This window comes from Heptranchias perlo, chromosome 32 (genome assembly GCF_035084215.1).
Source record: "Heptranchias perlo isolate sHepPer1 chromosome 32, sHepPer1.hap1, whole genome shotgun sequence".
NCBI lineage: Eukaryota > Metazoa > Chordata > Chondrichthyes > Hexanchiformes > Hexanchidae > Heptranchias > Heptranchias perlo.
In genome coordinates this window covers 19651534-19673195 of record NC_090356.1, presented here as the reverse complement: position 1 = coordinate 19673195, position 21662 = coordinate 19651534, and the positions used below count along the sequence as shown (strand labels likewise).

Below are 21662 nucleotides of genomic sequence, written 5' to 3'. Positions count from 1 at the left end.
GCCATCATTGAGGATGGGGATGTTTACAGACCCTCCTCCTCCCGTTAGTTGTTTAATTGTCCACCACCATTCACGACTGGATGTGGCAGGACTGCAGAGCTTTGATCTGATCCGTTGGTTGTGGAATCGCTTTGCTCTGTCTATAGCATGTTGCTTCCGCTGTTTAGCATGCATGTAGTCCTGAGTTGTCGCTTCACCAGGTTGGCACCTCTTTTTTAGGTATGCCTGGTGCTGCTCCTGCTCATTGAACCAGGGTTGATCCCCTGGTTTGTTGGTAATGGTAGAGTGAGGAATATGCCAGGCCATGAGGTTACAGATTGTGCTGGAATACAATTCTGCTGCTGCTGATGGCCCACAGCACCTCATGGATGCCCAGTTTTGAGCTGCTAGATCGGTTCTGAATCTATCCAATTTAGCACAGTGATGATAGTGCCACACAACACGTTGGATGGTGTTCTCAGTGCGAAGACGGGACTTCATCTCCACAAGGACTGTGCGGTGGTCACTCCTACCAATACTGTCATGGACAGATGCATCTGTGACAGGTAGATTGGTGAGGACGAGGTCAAGTTAGTTTTTCCCTCGTGTTGGTTCGCTCACCACCTGCCGCAGGCCCAGTCTGGCGGCTGTGTCCTTCAGGACTCGGCCAGCTCAGTCAGTAGTGGTGCTACCGAGCCACTCTTGGTGATGGACATTGAAGTCCCCCACCCAGAGTACATTCTGTGCCCTTGCTACCCTCAGTGCTTCCTCCAAGTGGTGCTCAACATGGAGGAGGACTGATTCATCAGCTGAGGGAGGGTGGTAGGTGGTAATCAGCAGGAGGTTTCCTTGCCCATGTTTGACCTGATGCCATGAGATTTCATGTGGTCCGGAGTCAATGTTGAGGACTCCCAGGGCCACTCCCTCCTGACTGTATATCACTGTACCACCACTTCTGGTCGGTCTGTCCTGCCGGTGGGACAGGACATACCCAGGGATGGTGATGGAAGAGTCTGGGATGTTGGCTGAAAGGTATGATTCTGTGAGTATGGCTATGTCAGGCTGTTGCTTGACTAGTCTGTGGGACAGCTCTCCCAATTTTGGCACAAGTCCCCAGATGTTAGTGAGGAGAACTTTGCAGGGTCGACTGGGCTTGGTTTGCCTTTGTCGTATCCGGTGCCTAGTGGTCTGATGCCGGGTGGTCCGTCCGGTTTTATTCTTATTATGCCTTTTTTTTAAGCGAGATTTTACAACTGAGTGGCTTGCTAGGCCATTTCAGAGGGCAATTAAGAATCAACCACATTGCTGTGGGTCTGGAGTCACATATAGGCCAGACCGGGTAAGGACGGCAGGTTTCCTTCCCTAAAGGACATTAGTGAACCAGATGGGTTTTTACAACAATCCGGTAGTTTCATGGCCACCATTACTGACACTAGTATTTTTTAATTCCACGTTTTATTTCATGCTACCATACACTATTAAGTGATAACATTGCAACTTTAAAATTCATCACATTGTTAAAAATTACTGGAAGTACAGTCGGGTTTGGCCACTTGCTTTTCTCTCTCAGCGTAGCTGCATTGGCTCATCACCTAAGGATAGAAAAAGAGAAAGATTTCAGCGATGCGTTCTACCGAGATGAGGAAGGTCACAACCAAGGGCTCAGCTGCTTAAGGCAGTGAGCAGCTGAGCCACACAGACCAGGGAAGGTGTCAGTCCAATCCCTAATCTGAAGTGAGTTCACTGATCTCAGGACAGTTGCAGGACTGTTTGTCTCAGTTCCCCTGGAATAGGGAGGGGGAGAAGCTCCTATCGTGCTCCTGTCCACGATCCAGTGACCTCTGCTGGAGGTGCATGAGAGATGCTGTTGGGCGAGGCCAGGGTTGGGCCCAGCTGTGGTACCCTGCTGCAGTCGAATAGCCAGCTGTCTGAACTTACATGAATAACAGTCGCTTGTTTGAGGTACGGCGGGCCAATGGTGCCAAATGGAACCTATTGTCCAGCAAGGGACCGGGGTAGGGAAAGGAGTGAAAATTCACAAAATTAAGAAAAAAGTTGCTTTTTTTTTACCCTCTTTTCTTGAACTCGGGAGGGATGTGTAGAGGTCCATACAATGCTCAGCGAGAGCTTCATAGAAAAGAGCGCACGGACGCCACCCTTTGCTTTTCACGTCCATTAAAAAATCAGTTATGCATCTGTGCAGTTCCTCATTCCTTTTCAAGTGCTGTCAATACACAGGAACAACAGCCCATTAAAAATACATCACTGTTACTGAGGAAAACCCTGGCTATTTTTGGGGTACCCTATTAAGTCATCGAGATGTAGCCTCTCAGTAACCTCCCAGTCAGATACTGTAACACAGCAATTGGAAGAAACGGTCCAGCCCGAGGCTGTTATGCCAAGCTAGGTATAGAAGCTAATTGTCTTTCGATGCCTGTCAGAGAGGCCCTGGGCTAGTAGTTTTAATAGCTACAATATTTTGCTGTATAATCTGTGGTAATACAACTGGACGAATCACTGAGAGCACAGAAAAGACCTGGAGAAAATCAAAACAGAAAATTGCTGGAAACACACAGCAAGTCAGTCAGCATCTGTGAAGAGAACGGTAAGTTAACATTTCAGGCACACAACCCTTCATCAGAACTGAGAAAGTGAAAGATGAACAAGCATTTTAATAGAACAAAGGGGTGAAAGAAAAGAAACACAACAGGAAGTATCTGTGGGGTCTGCGAGCCTTGTAAACGGAAGGAAAGCAGGCCAACACTAAGCATACAGATCCCCCGCCAATACTGTGTTCTAGGGGTCTTCATCCTAAGCATCAACCCACCTCCCTCCCCCTAGATGGTGACAGACCCTTCCCACATCAGCAGTACCCCCTACTGTAAAGAAAATGGAGGCGATCGTTAAGGTCTGAAGTTATCAAGTTCAATGTTCAGGCCAGAGGGCTGCGGAGTGTCCAGGAGAAAGATAAGAGGCAGTTCCTGCTTACATAGAGTTTCAATGGAACACTGTAGAAGGTTAAAAACAGAGAGTAGGTGGAACGGGAAATTGAAGTGGCAGCTAGTCAGGATCACACTTGTGCACAGAATGGAGGCACTTGGCAAAGTGGTCACCTAATCTGCTTTTGGTCTCCCCATTGTAGAGATCTAAAGAACATGCATTGGGTACCAAGGGACAACTCCAGGGCCTTTCCAAGGCCCATTGTATCCTACAACAGCTGTGGTTCACATGGTTAAATGTGCATCTGTGTCCAAGGGATAGAGTACTAGCCAACAATCCTGGAACTCATTCAATTACTCTATTTTTTATAAATTTGAGAAACCTGGGTGAACCATAACATCATACAGCACTGAAGGAGGCCATTCAGCCCATTGTGCCTGTGCCGGCTCTTTGAAAGAGCTATCCCTGCTCTTTCCCCATAGCCCTGCAAATTTTTCCTTTTCAAACATCCAATTCCCTTTTGTAAGTTACTATTGAATCTGCTTCCATCACCCTTTCAGATAGTACATTTTAGATCATAACAACTCTGTGTCCTCTGGTTATCGACCATCCGGCTAGTGGAAACAGTGAAGAGCCAAGAACATCAGGAGGAATAGGAGAGAAGATGAGGTAGGTTAAGAAGCAATGGTTAGATGCTGCCAAGCCTGGGCTTTAAAGACCCGTAGATTGTAGGATGAAGGGGAGGAGGGGGAGGAACCCCAACCAAGAATGAGAGCAGCATATGATTCAATGAATCTTAATTTCAACAACGAGGATACAGCGAGCAGGAATGGCATGTAAGAACATAAAACGATTTTAGGAACAGGAAAAGGCCATTTGGCCCAACAGGTCCTTTGGATAGATCATCCCCACCCACCTACCTTCTTACCACATCCCTCAATCTCTTCTCTCTCCAGAAACACATCTAATTATCTCTTGAACTTATTGACACCATCAGTTTCAGTGGCCTTCCCCTGGTAGCTATGTGTAAATAATAAGTGACTGCACTTCAAAAGTAATTTATTGGATTTATTTCATTGTTGTTTGTGGGACCTTGCTGTGCGTATAATGACTGCCACGTTGATTATAGAACAACAGTGATCACACTGTGAAGTGCTTATGGATGTCCTGTGGACATCCCAAACCCGCGACCTCTACCAACTAGAAGGACAAGGGCAGCAGGCACATGGGAACAACACCACCTGCACGTTCCCCTCCAAGTCACACACCATCCCGACTTGGAAATATATCACCGTTCATTCATCGTCGCTGGGTCAAAATCCTGGAACTCCCTTCCTAACAGCACTGTGGGAGAACCTTCACCACACGGACTGCAGCGGTTCAAGAAGGCGGCTCACCACCACCTTCTCAAGGGCAACTAGGGATGGGCAATAAATGCCGGCCTCGCCAGTGACGCCCACGTCCCATGAACGAATTTAAAAAAAGGACGTGAAAGGCGTTTTATAAATGCAAGCTCCTTCCTTCCTTGTAAGTTCTTTCTAATTTATTCCACAGCCACTTTGTGTCTAATATTTTTTTCTGCTCGTGTCCCCTATTTGAACCCTTCATCATAATGAGCTATTTGACTGGATGAATGGTGTTGATCCCCCTTTATAATCTTAAATTTCAACCTCAAAAAGAGAACGAGTCCAACAGGCTGAGCCATTCCTCAAAATTGACATTCCAATCCCCACTGAGGATGGCTCCAAATGGATTTCTGAGTTGGGGACATTCAGGTAACCAGATCCCCTGTTGTTCATGAAGTGGCTTCAATTTTTAAAATAGAACAAAAATCAAGGAGCAATAATTCTCACCTTTTCCTTTTCTGCTGGGTTGAAGACCTGCTGATTGGCTAAAGCTTCAACAAGTAGTTGCAGAGTAACATCACTAAGTGTACCCTTATTGGAGAGGTACACAAAATCATCATTCAGCTTTTTCACATACACCTCAGACCCTGTGGGCAAAACCAGAATGTTCACAATTTAAGGATGTGTTAATTTTGGTGGTGTAATATTATTACTCTACATTAAACCGTAAAGAGAGGAAGTGTATTAATAGGACAAAACATTCCCCCACACAAATGACTACATAAGAACAGATTTGCATTCCTGTTTCTCCAGAATGTTCCAAAGCACTTCACAAATAATGAATTAACTTGAAATACCGTGAATATTTTTATACAGGCAAATGCAGCAGCCATTTTATGAACAGCAAGATTTCACAGACAGTAATGAGATAGACGACTAGTTAATTTTATGGGGAGGTACATGAGGGAGGAATGTTGGCCAAGATGGTGGGGGAATTCCCTGCTCTTCTTCAGATAATGCCTTGGAATCTTTAACGTACATCAACCTGGCAGGGGAACCGTAGTTTAATATCTCATCCGAAAGATGGCACCTCCGATGACACCTGCCCAGTCCTCTACTGGAGTGTTGACCTAGATGCAGTACAACGAGGAAAACAAACTAACGCCATCCTGAATCTCAGACTTGCTCGAACCTTCCCATGTGCCCTCCAGGTAAGACTATTTTTTTAATGCATTTACCAAGAAGCCTAGGTGAAGGGATAGGATCCTTTATGGGGGACACCACCAGCCTTAACAACAGCAGAAGAGAAGACAAGATGAATCGGTCCGTAGTGGTTTGGTCAAGGCCAAGCTTGAGTTTGAAAGTCTAGTAAATTGTAACAGATTGGGAAGAGTGAGGCAGGTAAGAAGTTCCACATTTTTGAGACCTTGGGAAGGATTGAATTAGAGTGGGAGGCGATAGTGAGTCTTGATTTCGGCACAGCAAGAATGCAGAGGAATGGTTGAAAAGACAAGGAGAAGCTGGATTAGTTAATTTTATGGGGAGGTACATGAGGGAGGATTAAAGTGAGGCCTGGTTCTGAACTGATGATATAATAAGCTATTTTCTGTTACTAAGTCAGTGATATCAGCAGACTGACTGCTTTGTTTTTTTGAAGTAAACATGATGTCACCCATGTCTTGGAAATGTACCTTCAGGTTCTGAGGGCAGGGCTAAAAGTGCAGGTGGTCCATCAGTCACACACCCTAAAAATACCACAAGATACAGGAATCAATGATTGAAAAAACCGGTAGAGATTAAATTTCATAAAATAAAGCATAGCTATATCATTGATTTGTGAAAGAAAAGGAAGAACTTACATTTATATAGCGCCGTTCACTTCCTCAGGACATCCCAAAGTGCTTCACAGCCAATGAAATACTTTTGAAGTGTAGACACTGTTGGTGTTTAGGCAAACACAGCAGCCAATTTGCACAGAGCAAGATCCCACAAACAGCAATGAGATAAATGATTAGATAATATGTTGTCTTAAGGTATACTTGTTGGCCAGGACAACAGGAGAACTCTCCTGCACTTCAAAATAGGGCCTTGATTTAAAGTTTGATCTGAAAGACGGCACCTCCAACAATGCAACACATTCCTACAATGCAACAGTGACTACACTTCAAAAGTACTTCATTACCTGTAAAGTGCTTTTGGATGTCCTGAGGTCATGAAAGGTGCTATAGAAATGCAAGTTCTTTCTTCTTTCTTTAACATTACCTTAATACTGCACTGACGATCAGCCCAGATTATTTACTCAAGTCCCTGGAGTGGGGTTTGAACCCACAACTTGCCGACTCAGAGGTAGGACAAATACCACTCGGTTCAGACCGACATGGTGTGCTGAAACTCCTACAAAAAATACTACAGCTGAGGTTTGAGTCATAAAATTATACAAAATCGGAGACATTTAACCCATCATTGACTCACCAACCATCTGTTGAGGCAAAGCTCTTGGATAAATTTTTCCTGATCTCAGTATTACCGAGCAAGAAGATCCCAAATTTAACCTCTGGTCTGTGGTCTGTTAGCTGATCTCAGACACTGCAGCAAAAGCACAAGATGAGGCAACTCAGATACAACTAGAAAGGAAAAATCAGCCTGGGTTCCCACTCCAGTGACTCCTGCTAGAAAGAGCAACAAGTGTGGGCATTGGATGAAGACGGGATCATGACTGGATGGGATGGTTTCTCACTGTCTAAGCTCACACATGTGGAATTGTACCCCAGATTGCATCGACACCTGGGAGGAGCGGAAATTGGAGGAGCAAAAATTAATGGGAATGTGTCCGTGTTATCTGAACATCAGTAACACAGCAGAGAGTGTTAGCCTGCGCCACATCATGTAGTGGCTTACAGTTCTATATGTCCATTACGACTAACCAGGAAAATTCTTAATCAATGCTCATTTTCATGCAATCAACTCTAGTCTTCACTATCTTTGAACCCATAATCCCTGAATCCACCACTGGTATCTCATAGTACATGGAACCAGTTGTTCATATCATTCTGATCTCCCCCCCCCCACCCCCTCTAATAATGTAACCCCTTCAGTCTTCTTACCTTTCTGTTTGGATGGAAGCTGATCATAGGCAGGCTTGTTTAGCGTTTTAAATGCATGATAAAAGAATTCAATGACAATTGGTCCCTTCTTTTCAATATTATCCAAGAAAGTACTGACACGGGAAATGAGTGTCTTTTGGTTATTCCTATACTGTGAAAGAACCAAGCAAGTAAACCAGCCAGCAACCGAGTCAAGCAATTAAGGGAAAATCATTAACAATTGACAAAGCAAGAATTAATTTGATCCTATATACCTATACACTTAATATTCTATAGGAAAACAATCTTCAAACTTTACTTGAGGTTTGACAATTTTATACTCATGTCCTCTATTCCTGTAATTAACTTTACATTCAGAGGGTGCGATCTTCAAATAACTGCTTGGAAACCTTTCTTTGGGAGTGAGGGTGAGATGAATCAGAGCTGTGTACCATTTTCAAGATGACAAGCTACACAAGTGACATGGTGACGTATTCAAACTCTCTATACAAGAACAGCAAGGTCTCACAAGCAGCAACGTGATAATGACTAGATAATATGTTTTAGTGATGTTGGTTGAGGGATAAATATTGACTGGGACATCGGGAGAACTCCCCCGCTCTTCATCAAAATAGTGCCATGGGATCCTTTACATGCACCTGGGAGGGCGGACGGGGCCTCGGTTTAACGTCTCATTCAAAGGATGGATGGGATTCCTCCCATCTCCCCAACTCTCTCGGGCAGAATTCTGTCCCGTTTTTTAGACTGTTATTGTATTTGAGCCCCAGCTCCCTATATCCCAGAGAAAGTATTTTCACCTCCAGTTATCTAGATAAATTTGTTGCATGTCCACAGAACAAACCGAGAACCCTCTTCAGTTTATTTTAGTTACTGATTTTAAACATGTGATCTTCTTTGTACAAAATTATTATATATGTATTGTTCTTATGCCGTGGTTCTTTTCGACATTTATGGAAGCTATCTGGCCTATTTCTCTTCAAAGGCTACAGACAGACTCACTGATTTGAAAAAGGCAAGCTGATATTATCTTCAAGAAAGTGACCGGGACCAAATAACTATCTGTTAAATTTTCTTTTAAACTAACAATCAAACACATATTTGAACACATCTCTAAAGATGTTTATATTTGAATTGAATGGTTTGACCCCTCCCACAGACAACTTCTTTGGCAAACTGACTAATTATTTGCAACAAGGTATCAAGTTTAGTGGGGATATGATTTTGTGAGTGAGGCTGGTTTTTAACCTTTTATGCACTATGACTGAATTAAATTTCTAAATGCACATTTTTGTTACACTACCATTCTGGGTGGAGAGCACTACCATCCAAACCTTCACTCATTTCCCATTTGGAAGAGTCTCTCTTTCTAGTCCCCCACTTCAGCATGAAGAGTCTATAGTTCAGTTCTGGTCCTATCTCTTCATTGGAAGTTATATAGCAGAGAGAGAAAGAGAGAGAGAGTGAGAGAGAGAGAGTGGGGAGTCTTTACCTTGCTAATTTCAATTTCATTTATCATCTTGTTTTGGTAGAGTTCATTCACCACAGCTTCCAGGTCAGTGTCAGACATCCCATTTCTGTTGGTTAAATACAGCCGGTCCATTTGAAAGTCTTCCATAGCTGAGGTTCCTTTAAAAAAATATTAAAAACATAGGCAAAGTCATGGAGCTATGAATGTAAGAATGTTTAGGAAATGAAGGGGTCAATTGCTGCATCTTCCAATAACCTGGAAACAAGGAAAGAGAAAAAGAGAAAATATCCATTATAAATATTCTCTCAGGCTCAGTGTAAGTGGTCACTCCTGTGAGTGGACCTCATATCCTCAATGATCAAGAATGTACCTTTACTACCTGAGGCTCCTAACGTAGGCCCCTTGTTGCATGTGCTAGGTACAATGATCTTGCACATACTGCTATCTGCATTCTCTGGTCTTGACAGAAGGCAGTTTGAAAAGCACTTCAGTGAGACAAGGCATGATTGTAAACCAAATAACTGGTTTAGTTTACATGAATTATATTGTTGCACAGACTACAATCTTCGCAGCAAGATTAATCAACTCCCTACCTCTTGGTATTATAAAAATAATAAACAATGCATTCCTGTTACCTTTCTAGGTAGAAACTCACATTTCAAGCTAGCTCACCCTAAGCTAACTGGTCATGTATTCCTCTGTTATAGGTTGTACACTTTCCTACCTCAGCTGAGACAGTGAGAGCCCATTAATACTTCCAATTACTCAGGCCTTCACCCATTGTCCAGTGATTACAGACTTTTTAATGTTAAGTCAAAAAATATGCTGTATCTACAACAAATTACCCTTTATAAGATGAATCTAACCTTTATAGCAATATCATTACACCAATTACAATAAAAACCCTTCCAGTCAAAAGTCTCAAAATGTTACAGTATCCTGATTCTTCTTTTAGATAATGGGCACCCAGTCCACCACCAAGGTTGCCTATCTCCAGCTGCAAAATTTAACAATCTCCATCCCTACCTCACTTCCTTCGGTGCCGAGTTTCTTATCTGTGTCTCTGTCATTTCCAAACTCGACTTCTCCAACACAATCCTCATTGGCCTCCAGAGCACCACTCTCCACAAACTCCAGTTTGTCCCGATCTCTGCCGCCTGCATCCCATTCTGTACTAAATCCTGCTCACCTTCACCCCCATCAACCCCAACCTTGCCAACCGCGTCTTTGTTTAAAACCCCTGCATGGCCTCATTCCGATCTACATCCTCTACCCTCTCCAGCCCTCTATCACAACACAGCCTTCCACACCTGCTCTTCTAACTGTCCTACTATGCGTGTCCCACCTTCCCCATGTCACCATTGGTGGCAGGGCCTTTAGTTGTCACTCCCCTGCTCTCTGGAATTCTTTTCCTTAATCCCTTTGTCTTGCAACATCTGTCCTCACCCTCAAAAACCTCGACCTAATCAACTAATTCTCCCCTAACTCTTCTCCCAACTCCTGCTCAGTGCTCGATCCCACTTGTGAAGTACTCTGTGAGTTCCTATACATTAAAGGTGCTCTATGAGCATAGATTGCTGTTATTCCCTTCCTCCCACAATCTACAGGCTTTAATGACCCAATCTTGGCATCACCTAACCACTGCTTGCAGGTGTATCTCATCTTTTCTCCTAGTCTTTTCAACCCTCAGTGTTTCTCTGAGCAGTAGGTTCTCACTTAGATTTCTCAATAAATATACATTAAAAAATCCAGTGTTGTACCTTGAATACTAGAAGGACAAATAAACGTTTCTAGTTAACAAACTATAGAGTACTGATAATGGGGGACTTCAATTATCCCAATATAGACTGGGATAGTAACAGTGTAAAGGGCAAAGAGGGGGAGGAATTCCTGAAATGTGTACAAGAGAACTTTCTTGATCAGTGTGTTTCCAGCCCAATGAGGAAGAGAGCAATGCTGGATCCAGTTCTGGGGAATGAAGTGGGGCAAGTGGAGTATGTTTCAGTGGGGGAGCATTTGGGGAACAGTGATCACAATATCATCAGATTTAGAATAGTTATGAAAAAGACAAGGAACAATCACACATAAAAATACTTAACTGGAGGAGGGCTAATTTTAGCGAGTTGAAAAGGGATCTTGCCCAGGTGGATAGGAATCAGAAATTGTTAGGCAAAATAGTAATTCAACAATGGGAGGCCTTCAAGAAGGAGATGGTTTGGGTCCAGTGTAGACACATTCCCATGAGGGGGAAAGGAAAGGTATCCAAAGCTAGAGCTCCCTGGATGATTAAAGATATTGAAATTAAAATGAAAAACAAAGAAGAGGCTTATGATAAATGTAAGATTCATAATATATTAGAGAACCAAGCTGAATACAGAAAGTACAGAGGAGATCTAAGAAAGGAAATAAGAGGGGCAAAAAGCGAGTATGAGAATAGATTAGTGGCTAACATAAAAGGGAACCCAAAAGTCTTTTAAAAACACAAATAGTAGAAGGGTAGTGAAAGGAAGAATGGGGCCAATTAGGGACAAAAAAGGAGATCTTCTTGTGGAGGCAGAGGGTATGGCTACAGTAATAAATAAATAGTCTTCATTAGAGAAGAGGATGCTGCCAATGTAGCAGTAAAGGAGGGGGTAGTAGCGATATTGGAGAGGATAAAAATAAAGAGGAGATACTTAAAAGGTTGGTAGTACTCAAAATAGAAAAGTCACCCAGTCCAGATGGGATGCATCCCAGGTTACTGAGGGAAGTAAGGGTGGAAATTGCAGAGGCTCTGGCCACAATCTTCCAATCCTCCTTAGACATGGGAGTGGTGCCAGAGGACTGGAGGACTGAAAATGTTACACCTCTGTTCAAAAAAGGGGAGAGGGATAAACCCAGCAATTATTGACTAGTCATCCTAGCGTCGGTGGTGGGGAAACTTTTAGAGACAATAATCCGGGATAAAAATTAATTGGCACTTGGAAAAGTATGGGCTAATAAATGAAAGTCAGCACGATTTGTTAAAGGAAAATCGTGTTTGACTAACTTGATTGAGTTCTTCGATGAAGTAACGGAGACGGTTGATGAGGGTAGTGCAGTTGATGTTGTGTAAATGAATTTTCAAAAGGCATTTGATAAAGTACCACATAATAGACTTGTTAGCAAAATTAAAGCCCATGGGATTAAAGGGACAGTAGCAACATGGATACAAAATTGGCTAAGGGACAGAAAGCAGAGAGCAGTGGTGAACGGTTGTTTTTCAGACTGGACAGAAGTATATAGTCGTGTTCCCCAGGGGTCAGTATTAGGACCACTGCTCTTTTTGATATATATTAATAACCTGGACTTGGGTATAATTTCAAAGTTTGCAGATGACATGAAATTCAGAAATGTAGTAAACAATGCGGAGGATAGTAACAGACTTCAGGAGGACATAAACAAACTGGTGAAATGGGCAGACATATGGCAGATGAAATTTAACGCAGAGAAGTGTGAAGTGATACATTTTGGTAGGAAGAATGAGGAGGGGCAATATAAACTAAATGGTACAATTTGAAAGGGAGCACAGGAACAGAGAGACCTAGGGGTGTATGTATACAAATCTTTGAAGGTGGCAGGACAAGTTGAGAAGGCTGTTAAAAAAGCATTTGGGATCCTGGGCTCTATTAATATAGACATAGTGTACAAAAGCATGGAAGTTATGCTAAACCTTTATAAAACACTGGCCTCCTTCTGTGCTCTACCAAACTATGATATAGTCAGGTATGGAGAGGTCCCGGAACATTTCACAGCATGTCCAAAATACACACAAATCAAAACCAGCAGATACTCGCTCCTTACTGTCTAAAGTGCAATAACACTCTTGTTTAAATTCAGTTCTCAAAACTTGTAAACAAAGACGCTTCCTAGAAATCATTGGAACATAGGAACAGGAGTAGGCCATTCAGCCCCTCGAGCCCGCTCCGCCATTTGATAAGATCATGGCTGATCTGTGATCTAACTCCATATACCTGCCTTTGGCCCATATCCCTTAATACCTTTGGTTGGCAAAAAGCTATCTATCTCAGATTTAAATTTAGCAATTGAGCTAGTATCAATTGCCGTTTGCAGAAGAGAGTTCCAAACTTCTACCACCCTTTGTGTGTAGAAATGTTTTCTAATCTCACTCTTGAAAGGTCTGGCTCTAATTTTTAGACTATGCCCCCTACTCCTAGAATCCCCAACCAGCGGAAATAGTTTCTCTCTATCCACCCTATCTGTCCCCCTTAATATCTTATCAACTTCGATCAGATCACCCCTTAACCTTCGAAACTCTAAAGAACCCATCTGGTTCACTAATGTCCTTTAGGGAAGGAAACCTGCTGTCCTTACCCAGTCTGGCCTATATGTGACTCTAGACCCACAGCAATGTGGTTGATTCTTAATTGCCCTCTGAAATGGCCTAGCAAGCCACTCAGTTGTAAAATCTCGATAAAAAAAGTCACAATAAGAATAAAATCGGACGGACCACCCGGCATCAGACCACTAGGCACCGGATACGACAAAGGCAAACCAAGCCCAGTCGACCCTGCAAAGTTCTCCTCACTAACATCTGGGGACTTGTGCCAAAATTGGGAGAGCACTCCCACAGACTAGTCAAGCAATAGCCTGACATAGCCATACTCACAGAATCATACCTTTCAGCCAACATCCCAGACTCTTCCATCACCATCCCTGGGTATGTCCTGTCCCACCAGCAGGACAGACCCACCAGAGGTGGCGGTACAGTGGTATACAGTCAGGAGGGAGTGGCCCTGGGAGTCCTCAACATTGACTCTGGACCCCATGAAATCTCATCGCATTAGGTCAAACATGGGCAAGGAAACCTCCTGCTGATTACCACCTACCGCCCTCCCTCAGCTGATGAATCAGTCCTCCTCCATGTTGAGCACCACTTGGAGGAAGCACTGAGGGTAGCAAGGGCACAGAATGTACTCTGGGTGGGGGACTTCAATGTCCATCACCAAGAGTGGCTCGGTAGCACCACGACTGACCGAGCTGGCCGAGTCCTGAAGGACATAGCCGCCAGATTCGGCCTGCGGCAGGTGGTGAGCGAACCAACACGAGGGAAAATTTACTTAACCTGGTCCTCACCAATCTACCTGTCGCAAATGCATCTGTCCATGACAGTATTGGTAGGAGTGACCACCGCACAGTCCTCGTGGAGATGAAGTCCCTTCTTCGCACTGAGGACACCATCCAACGTGTTGTGTGGCACTACCACCGTGCTAAATGGGATAGATTCAGAACCGATCTAGCAGCTCAAAACTGGGCATCCATGAGGTGCTGTGGGCCATCAGCAGCAGCAGAATTGTATTCCAGCACAATCTGTAACCTCATGGCCAGGCATATTCCTCACTCTACCATTACCAACAAGCCAGGGGATCAACCCTGGTTCAATGAGAAGTATAGAAGAGCATGCCAGGAGCAGCACCAGGAGTACCTAAAAATGAGGTGCCAACCTGGTGAAGCTACAACTCAGGACTACATGCATGCTAAACAGCGGAAGCAACATGCTATAGACACAGCTAAGTGATTCCACAACCAATGGATCGGATCAAAGCACTGCAGTCCTGCCACATCCAGTCATGGATGGTGGTGGACAATTAAACAACTAACAGGAGGAGGAGGCTCTGTAAACATCCCCATCCTCAATGATGGTGGAGTCCATCACGTGAGTGCAATAAACAAGACTGAAGCGTTTGCAACCATCTTCAGCCAGAAGTGCCGAGTGGATGATCCATCTTGGCCTCCTCCCGATATCCCCACCATCACAGAAGCCAGTCTTCAGGCAATTCGATTCACTCCACGTGATATCAAGAAACGGCTGAGTGCACTGGATACAGCAAAGGTTATGGGCCCCGACAACATCCCAGCTGTAGTGCTGAAGACTTGTGCTCCAGAACTAGCTGCGCCCCTAGCCAAACTGTTCCAGTACAGCTACAACACTGGCATCTACCCAACAATGTGGAAAATTGCCCAGATTTGTCCTCTCCACAAAAAGCAGGACAAATCCAATCCGGCCAATTACCGCCCCATCAGTCTACTCTCAATCATCAGCAAAGTGATGGAAGGTGTTGTCGACAGTGCTATCAAGCGGCACTTACTCACCAATAACCTGCACACCGATGCTCAGTTTGGGTTCCGCCAGGACCACTCTGCTCCAGACCTCATTACAGCATGAACAAAAGAGCTGAATTCCAGAGGTGAGGTGAGAGTGACTGCCCTTGACATCAAGGCAGCATTTGACAGAGTCTGGCACCAAGGAGCCCTAGTAAAATTAAAGTCAATGGGAATCAGGGGGAAAACTCTCCAGTGGCTGGAGTCATACCTAGCACAAAGGAAGATGGTAGTGGTTGTTGGATGCCAATCATCTCAGCCCCAGGGCATTGCTGCAGGAGTTCCTCAGGGCAGTGACCTAGGCCCAACCATCTTCAGCTGCTTCATCAATGACCTTCCCTCCATCATAAGGTCAGAAATGCGGATGTTTGCTGATGATTGCACAGTGTTCAGTTGCATTCGCAACCACTCAAATAATGAAGCAGTCCGAGCCCGCATGCAGCAAGACCTGCACAACATCCAGGCTTGGGCTCATAAGTGGCAAGTAACATTCGCGCCAGACAAGTGCCAGGCAATGACCATCTCCAACAAGGGAGAGTCTAACCACCTCCCCTTGACATTCAACAGCATTACCATCGCCAAATCCCCCACCATCAACATCCTGGGGGTCACCATTGACAAGAAACTTAACTGGACCAGCCATATAAATACTGTGGCTACAAGAGCAGGTCAGAGGCTGGATATTTTGCGGTGAGTGACTCACCTCCTGACTCCCCAAAGCCTTTCCAGTATCTACAAGGCACAAGTCGGGAGTGTGATGGAATACTCTCCACTTGCTTGGATGAGTGCAGCTCCAACAACACTCAAGAAGCTCGACTCCATCCAGGACAAAGCAGCCTGCCTGATTGGCACCCCTTCCACCACCGGCGCACTGTGGCTGCAGTGTGTACCATCCACAGGATGCACTGCAGCAACTCGCCAAGGCTTCTTCAACAGCACCTCCAAAACCCGCGACCTCTACCACCTAGAAGGACAACAGCAGCAGGCACATGGGAACAACACCACCTGCACGTTCCCCTCCAAGTCACACACCATCCCAACTTGGAAATATATTGCCGTTCCTTCATCGTCGCTGGGTCAAAATCCTGGAACTCCCTTCCTAACAGCACTGTGGGAGAACCTTCACCACACGGACTGCAGCGGTTCAAGAAGTTGGCTCACCACCACCTTCTCAAGGGCAATTAGGGATGGGCAATAAATGCCGGCCTCGCCAGCAACGTCCACATGCCATGAACGGATAAAAAAATACAATCCCAATTTGTGTAATCTCTCCTCATAACTTAACCCTTGAAGTCCGGGTATCATTCTAGTAAACCTACGCTGCACTCCCTCCAAGGCCAATATGTCCTTTCAAAGGTGCAGTGCCCAGAACTGCTCACAATACTCCAGGTGCGGTCTAACCAGGGTTTTGTATAGCTGCAGCATAACTTCTGCCCCCTTGTACTCTAGTCCTCTAGATATAAAGGCCAGCATTCCAATAGCCTTATTGTTTATTTTCTGCACCTGTTCATGACACTTCAATGATCTATGTACCTGAATCCTTAAGTCCCTTTGGACATCCACAGTTTTTAACTTTTTACCATTTAGAAAGTACCCTGTTCTATCCTTTCTTGATCCAAAGTGGATGACCTCACATTTGTCTACATTGAATTCCATTTGCCACAGTTTTGCCCATTCACCTAATCTATCAATATCCCTTTGTAATTTTATGTTTTCATCTACACTGCTTACAATGCCACCAATCTTTGTGTCATCAGCAAACTTAGATATGAGACTTTCTATGTCTTCATCTAAGTCGTTAATAAATATTGTGAATATTTGAGGCCCCAAGACAGATCCCTGCGGGTCTCCACTAGTCACATCCTGCCACTGTGAGTACCTACCCATTATCCCTACTCTCTGTCGCCTTTCGCTCAGCCAACTTCCTAACCAAGTCCATACTTTTCCCTCGATTCCACGGGCTTCTGTCTTAGCTAACAGTCTCTTATGTGGGACTTTATCAAATGCCTTCTGGAAGTCCATATAAATAACATCCATTGACATTCCCCTGTCCACTACTTTAGTCACCTCTTCAAAAAATTCAATCAGGTTTGTCAGGCACGACCTACCTTTCACAAATCCATGCTGGCTCTCTCTGATTAACTGAAAATTTTTGAGGTATTCAGTCACCCTATCCTTAATTATAGACTCCAGCAATTTCCCCACAACAGATGTTAGGCTAACTGGTCTATAATTCCCCGGTTTCCCTCTCTCTCCTTTCTTAAAAAGCGGAGTGACATGTGCAATTTTCCAATCTAGAGGGACAGTTCCTGAATCTAGAGAACTTTGAAAGATTATAGTTAGGGCATCTGCAATGTGCTCACCTACTTCCTTTAAAACCCTGGGATGGAAACCATCTGGTCCTGGGATTTGTCACTCTTTAGTGCTATTATTTTCTTCATTACTGTTGCTTTACTTATGTTAATTTTATCGAGTCCCTGTCCCCGATTCAATATTAGTTTTCTTGGGATTTCTGGCATGCTATGCTCTTTTTCTACTGTAAATACTGACGCAAAGTAATTATTCAACATGTTCGCCATTTCCCCATTGTCAATGATAATATCCCCACTTTCAGTTTTTAAGGGGCCAACACTGCTCCTGACCACTCTCTTTTTCCTAATATAACTATAAAAGTTCTTCGTATTGGTTTTGATATCCCTTGCAAGTTTCTTTTCATACTCTCTTTTTGTAGCTCTTACTATCTGTTTTGTGACCCTTTGTTGATCTTTGTATCTTTCCCATTCGCCAGGATCTGTGCCATGTTTTCCCTTTTTGTATGCCCTTTCCTTATGTCTTATACCGTCCCTTACCTCCTTAGTTGTCCATGGCTGTTTTTTTTGGCAAGTAGAGTTCTTGCCCCTCGGGGTATAAACCGGTTCTATATCACGTTAAATGTTTCTTTAAACATTTCCCACTGATCATCAGTCGTTTTACCCATTAACAGATTTGCCCAGTTTACTGTGGACAGTCTCTGTCTCATCCCATTGAAGTCGGCCTTACCCAAGTCTAGAATCTTAGCAGCTGATTCACTTTTTTCCCTTTCAAAAACACATTGAACTCGATCATGTTATGATCGCTATTGGATAGATGTTCACGCACAGTTAAGCTGTTAACTAAATCTGGTTCATTACTCATTACTAAATCTAGTATGGCTTGCCCCCTTGTTGCCTCTAGGATATGCTGCTGTAGAAAATTATCCCGGACACCTCAAGAAATTCACTACCTTTCTGACAGTTGCTAGTCTGCTTTTCCCAATCTATGTGAAGGTTAAAGTCCTCCATTAAGACCACTATGCCTTTGTTACACGCTTGTCTAATCTCTGCATTTATACAATCTAGCACTTCAGAGCTGCTGCCAGGTGTCCTATACACAATTCCCACTATAGTCTTAGATCCTTTCCTATTTCTCAATTCAACCCATAAGGTCTCTGTTGGCTGCTTACCTCTCGTTATATCCTCCTTTATCATTGACGTGATTTCATCTCTAATCACTAAGGCTACTCCTCTCCCTCTTCCATTTTCCCTATCTCTCCTGTAGACGTTATAACCTGATATATTTAGTTCCCAATCTTGACCATCCTACAGCCATGTCTCAGTAATAGCTATCATATCATAGCCTCCAATTTGAACTTGTGCCTGCAGTTCATTTAATTTATTCCTTATACTCCGTGCGTTTGTATATAGAACACTTAGTTGGGCCACACACCCTAGCCTGACCTTCAGCTTTGATGCTGGGTTAATCGCTTTACTTTTTCTAGTTTTCACTTTATCTGTAGTGCCTAAAGTACACTCTCTTTCTGCTGCTCTACACTTTTCTCTTTCACTTCTTCTTGAACAACTATTTTTACTATTGTATTGTAAATTTCCCCTGGGTCCTCCCCTCTCTTGCTTCTCTCAACTTTACTCTCTTGACTCCCCACTCAGGTTCCCATCCCCCTGCCACTCTAGTTTAAACCCTCCCCAACAGCAGTAGCAAACCCCCCTGCAAGGATATTAGTCCTGGATCTGTTGAGGTGCAACCCGTCCGGCTTGTACAGGTCCCACCTTCCCCAGAATCGGTCCCAATTCCTCAGGAATCTAAATCCCTCCCTCCTGCACCAACCCTCCAGCCACACATTCATCTGATCTATTCTCCTCTTCCTGTACTCACTCGCACGTGGCACTGGGAGTAATCCTGAGATAACTACCTTTGAGGTCCTGCTTTTTAACTTATTTCCTAACTCCTTATATTCTGCTTGCAAGACCTCATCCCTCTTTTTACCTACGTCGTTGGCACAGATATTTCCCACGACCTCTGGTTATTCACCCTCCCCCTTCAGAATGTCCTGCAGCCGCTCAGTGACATCCATGACCCTGGCACCAGGGAGGCAACATACCAACTTGGAATCACGTCTGCGGCTGCAGAAAAGCCTGTCTGCTCCCCTAACGATAGAATCCCCTATCACAATTGCTCTCTCGACCTTTCTCCTCCCCCCTGTACAGCCGAGCCACCCATGGTGCTCTGATCTTCACTCTGGCTGCACTCCCCAGAGGAGCCCTCTCCCCCACCAGTACCCAGAACTGAATACTGGTTGGAGAGTGAGATGCCCTCAGGGGACTCCTGCACTACCTGCCTGGTCCTCCTTGTCTGTCTGGCGGTCACCCAGTCCCTCTCTGCCTGCACTGTCTTAATCTGCAGGGTGACCACCTCCTGAAACGTGCTATCCACGAAACTCTCAGCCTGGCGGATGCACTGCAGTGACGCCAGCTGCTGCTCAAGCGCCCTGCCACGCCTTAATTTATTAGATTAACTTAAACCAAGCAAAAACAAATTAAGCCTTAAATACAGTTATTTTTGGTTTTATTACTCTAGTTAAGTAGTTTAAGTTTTTAATTTTACTGAGCAGTTTTACGCTTCTAGCTTTTAATTCAATTTTTCCCAATTTCTGCTGTCCTGTGACGTCCCACTCCTTGTTTTTCACCGATTGCCTTTCTGCTGGGATGAAGCCTGTAGGTCCGTCCAGAGAGAGAGAGTGAGAGTGTAGGTAGGCCTTCAAGCCTGGCCCTTTAGTAATGCTCCGAGTCGTGCACTTTCTCCTGGATCTGCTCCTGCCTGTAGCTCCGCTATGAGTGTCGGCAGGCCTTCGAGTCTGGCCCTTTAGTAATGTTCCGAGAGTCCTGCACTATCTCCTGGATCTGCTCCTGCCTGTAGCTCCGCTATGAGTGTCGGCAGGCCTTCGAGTCTGAGCCTTTAGTAATGTTCCGGGAGTCCTGCACTATCTCCTGCCTGTAGCTGCTCTTACCTGTAGTTCCGCTATGAGTGTCGGCAGGCCTTCGAGTCTGGGCCTTTAGTGTTGCGAGTCCGGTGCTCTTTTCAGCTGCTTCCTGTTATTAAGACGGTCTGAAAAACTTTTACTTCAATCTGAAGGAATAATCTCTGACGTCATTTCCTGTAGCGAGGCCCATTCAGGGCCAGATCCGCAGATTTGTTTTGTTTTCTAAAGGCTGCAATGTAATTACAGTCTGCATCAAAAAATGTGACGGGATCACAAAAATGTATTGCTTAAACATTGATTGCATCATTTAATGAAATTGGCACAGTGCCCTGAACACATCATGACATTTGTTAGAACCATAGAAAGGATACAGCACAGAAGGGGGCCATTTGGCCCATCGTGTCCACGCAGGCTCAAAAAACAACCAGGTGCCCATTCTAATCTCACCTTTTTTTTTGTATTCGTTCATGGGATGTGGGCGTCGCTGGCAAGGCCGGAATTTATTGCCCATCCCTAATTGCGCTTGAGAAGGTGGTGGTGAGCCGCCTTCTTGAACCGCTGCAGTCCGTGTGGTGAAGGTTCTCCCACAGTGCTGTTAGGAAGGGAGTTCCAGGATTTCGACCCAGCGACAATGAAGGAACGGCGATATATTTCCAAGTTGGGATGGTGTGTGACTTGGAGGGGAACGTGCAGGTGGTGTTGTTCCCATGTGCCTGCTGCCCTTGTCCTTCTAGGTGGAAGAGGTCGTGGGTTTGGGAGGTGCTGTCGAAGAAGCCTTGGCGAGTTGCTGCAATGCATCCTGTGGATGGTGCACACTGCAGCCACAGTGTGCCGGTGGTGAAGGGAGTGAATGTTTAGGGTGGTGGATGGGGTGCTAATCAAGCGGGCTGCTTTGTCCTGGATGGTGTCGAGCTTCTTGAGTGTTGTTGGAGCTGCACTCATCCATGCAAGTGGAGAGTATTCCATCACACTCCTGACTGTGCCTTGTAGATGGTGGAAAGGCTTTGGGGAGTCAGGTGGTGAGTCACTCGCCGCAGAATACCCAGCCTCTGACCTGCTCTTGTAGCCACAGTATTTATATGGCTGGTCCAGTTAGGTTTCTTGTCAATGGTGACCCCCAAGATGTTGATGGTGGGGGTTTCAGCGATGGTAATGCCGTTGAATGTCAAGGGGAGGTGGTTAGACTCTCTCTTGTTGGAGATGGTCATTGCCTGGCACTTGTTTGGCGCGAATGTTACTTGCCACTTATGAGCCCAAGCCTGGATGTCGTCCAGGTCTTGCTGCATGCGGGCTCGGACTGCTTCATTATTTGAGGGGTTGCGAATGGAACTGAACACTGTGCAATCATCAGCGAACATCCCCATTTCTGACCTTATGATAGAGGGAAGGTC

General features: G+C 44.8%; 1 protein-coding gene across 2 annotated transcripts; it reads right to left on the bottom strand.

Annotated features, from left to right (window-relative positions):
* Positions 1 to 1415: 1415 nt before the first annotated feature.
* Positions 1416 to 20410, bottom strand: LOC137301138 (uncharacterized). 2 transcript variants are annotated; one of them, XM_067970576.1, is made up of 7 exons: positions 20299 to 20410; positions 8859 to 8995; positions 7370 to 7520; positions 5957 to 6010; positions 4773 to 4912; positions 2050 to 2203; positions 1416 to 1571 (listed from the first exon to the last, which is right to left on the bottom strand). In XM_067970576.1, exons 2-7 carry the CDS (start codon positions 8982 to 8984, stop codon positions 1546 to 1548), a joined length of 651 nt encoding a protein of 216 aa, XP_067826677.1. In that variant the 5' UTR covers positions 8985 to 8995; positions 20299 to 20410; the 3' UTR covers positions 1416 to 1545. The 2 variants fall into 2 exon arrangements, with proteins under 2 accessions (XP_067826677.1, XP_067826678.1); XM_067970577.1 differs by lacking the exon at positions 20299 to 20410 and adding an exon at positions 20109 to 20203.
* Positions 20411 to 21662: the final 1252 nt, after the last annotated feature.

Coding starts and splice junctions, on each gene's coding strand:
- LOC137301138 (XM_067970576.1), bottom strand. CDS start 8,984: ATGGAAGACTTTCAAATGGACCGGCTGTATTTAACCAACAGAAATGGG. Junction 6,011..7,369: donor GCTTCCATCCAAACAGAAAG/GTAAGAAGACTG, acceptor TGGTATTTTTAG/GGTGTGTGACTGATGGACCA. Junction 2,204..4,772: donor ACCCAGCAGAAAAGGAAAAG/GTGAGAATTATT, acceptor GTGTATTGACAG/CACTTGAAAAGGAATGAGGA.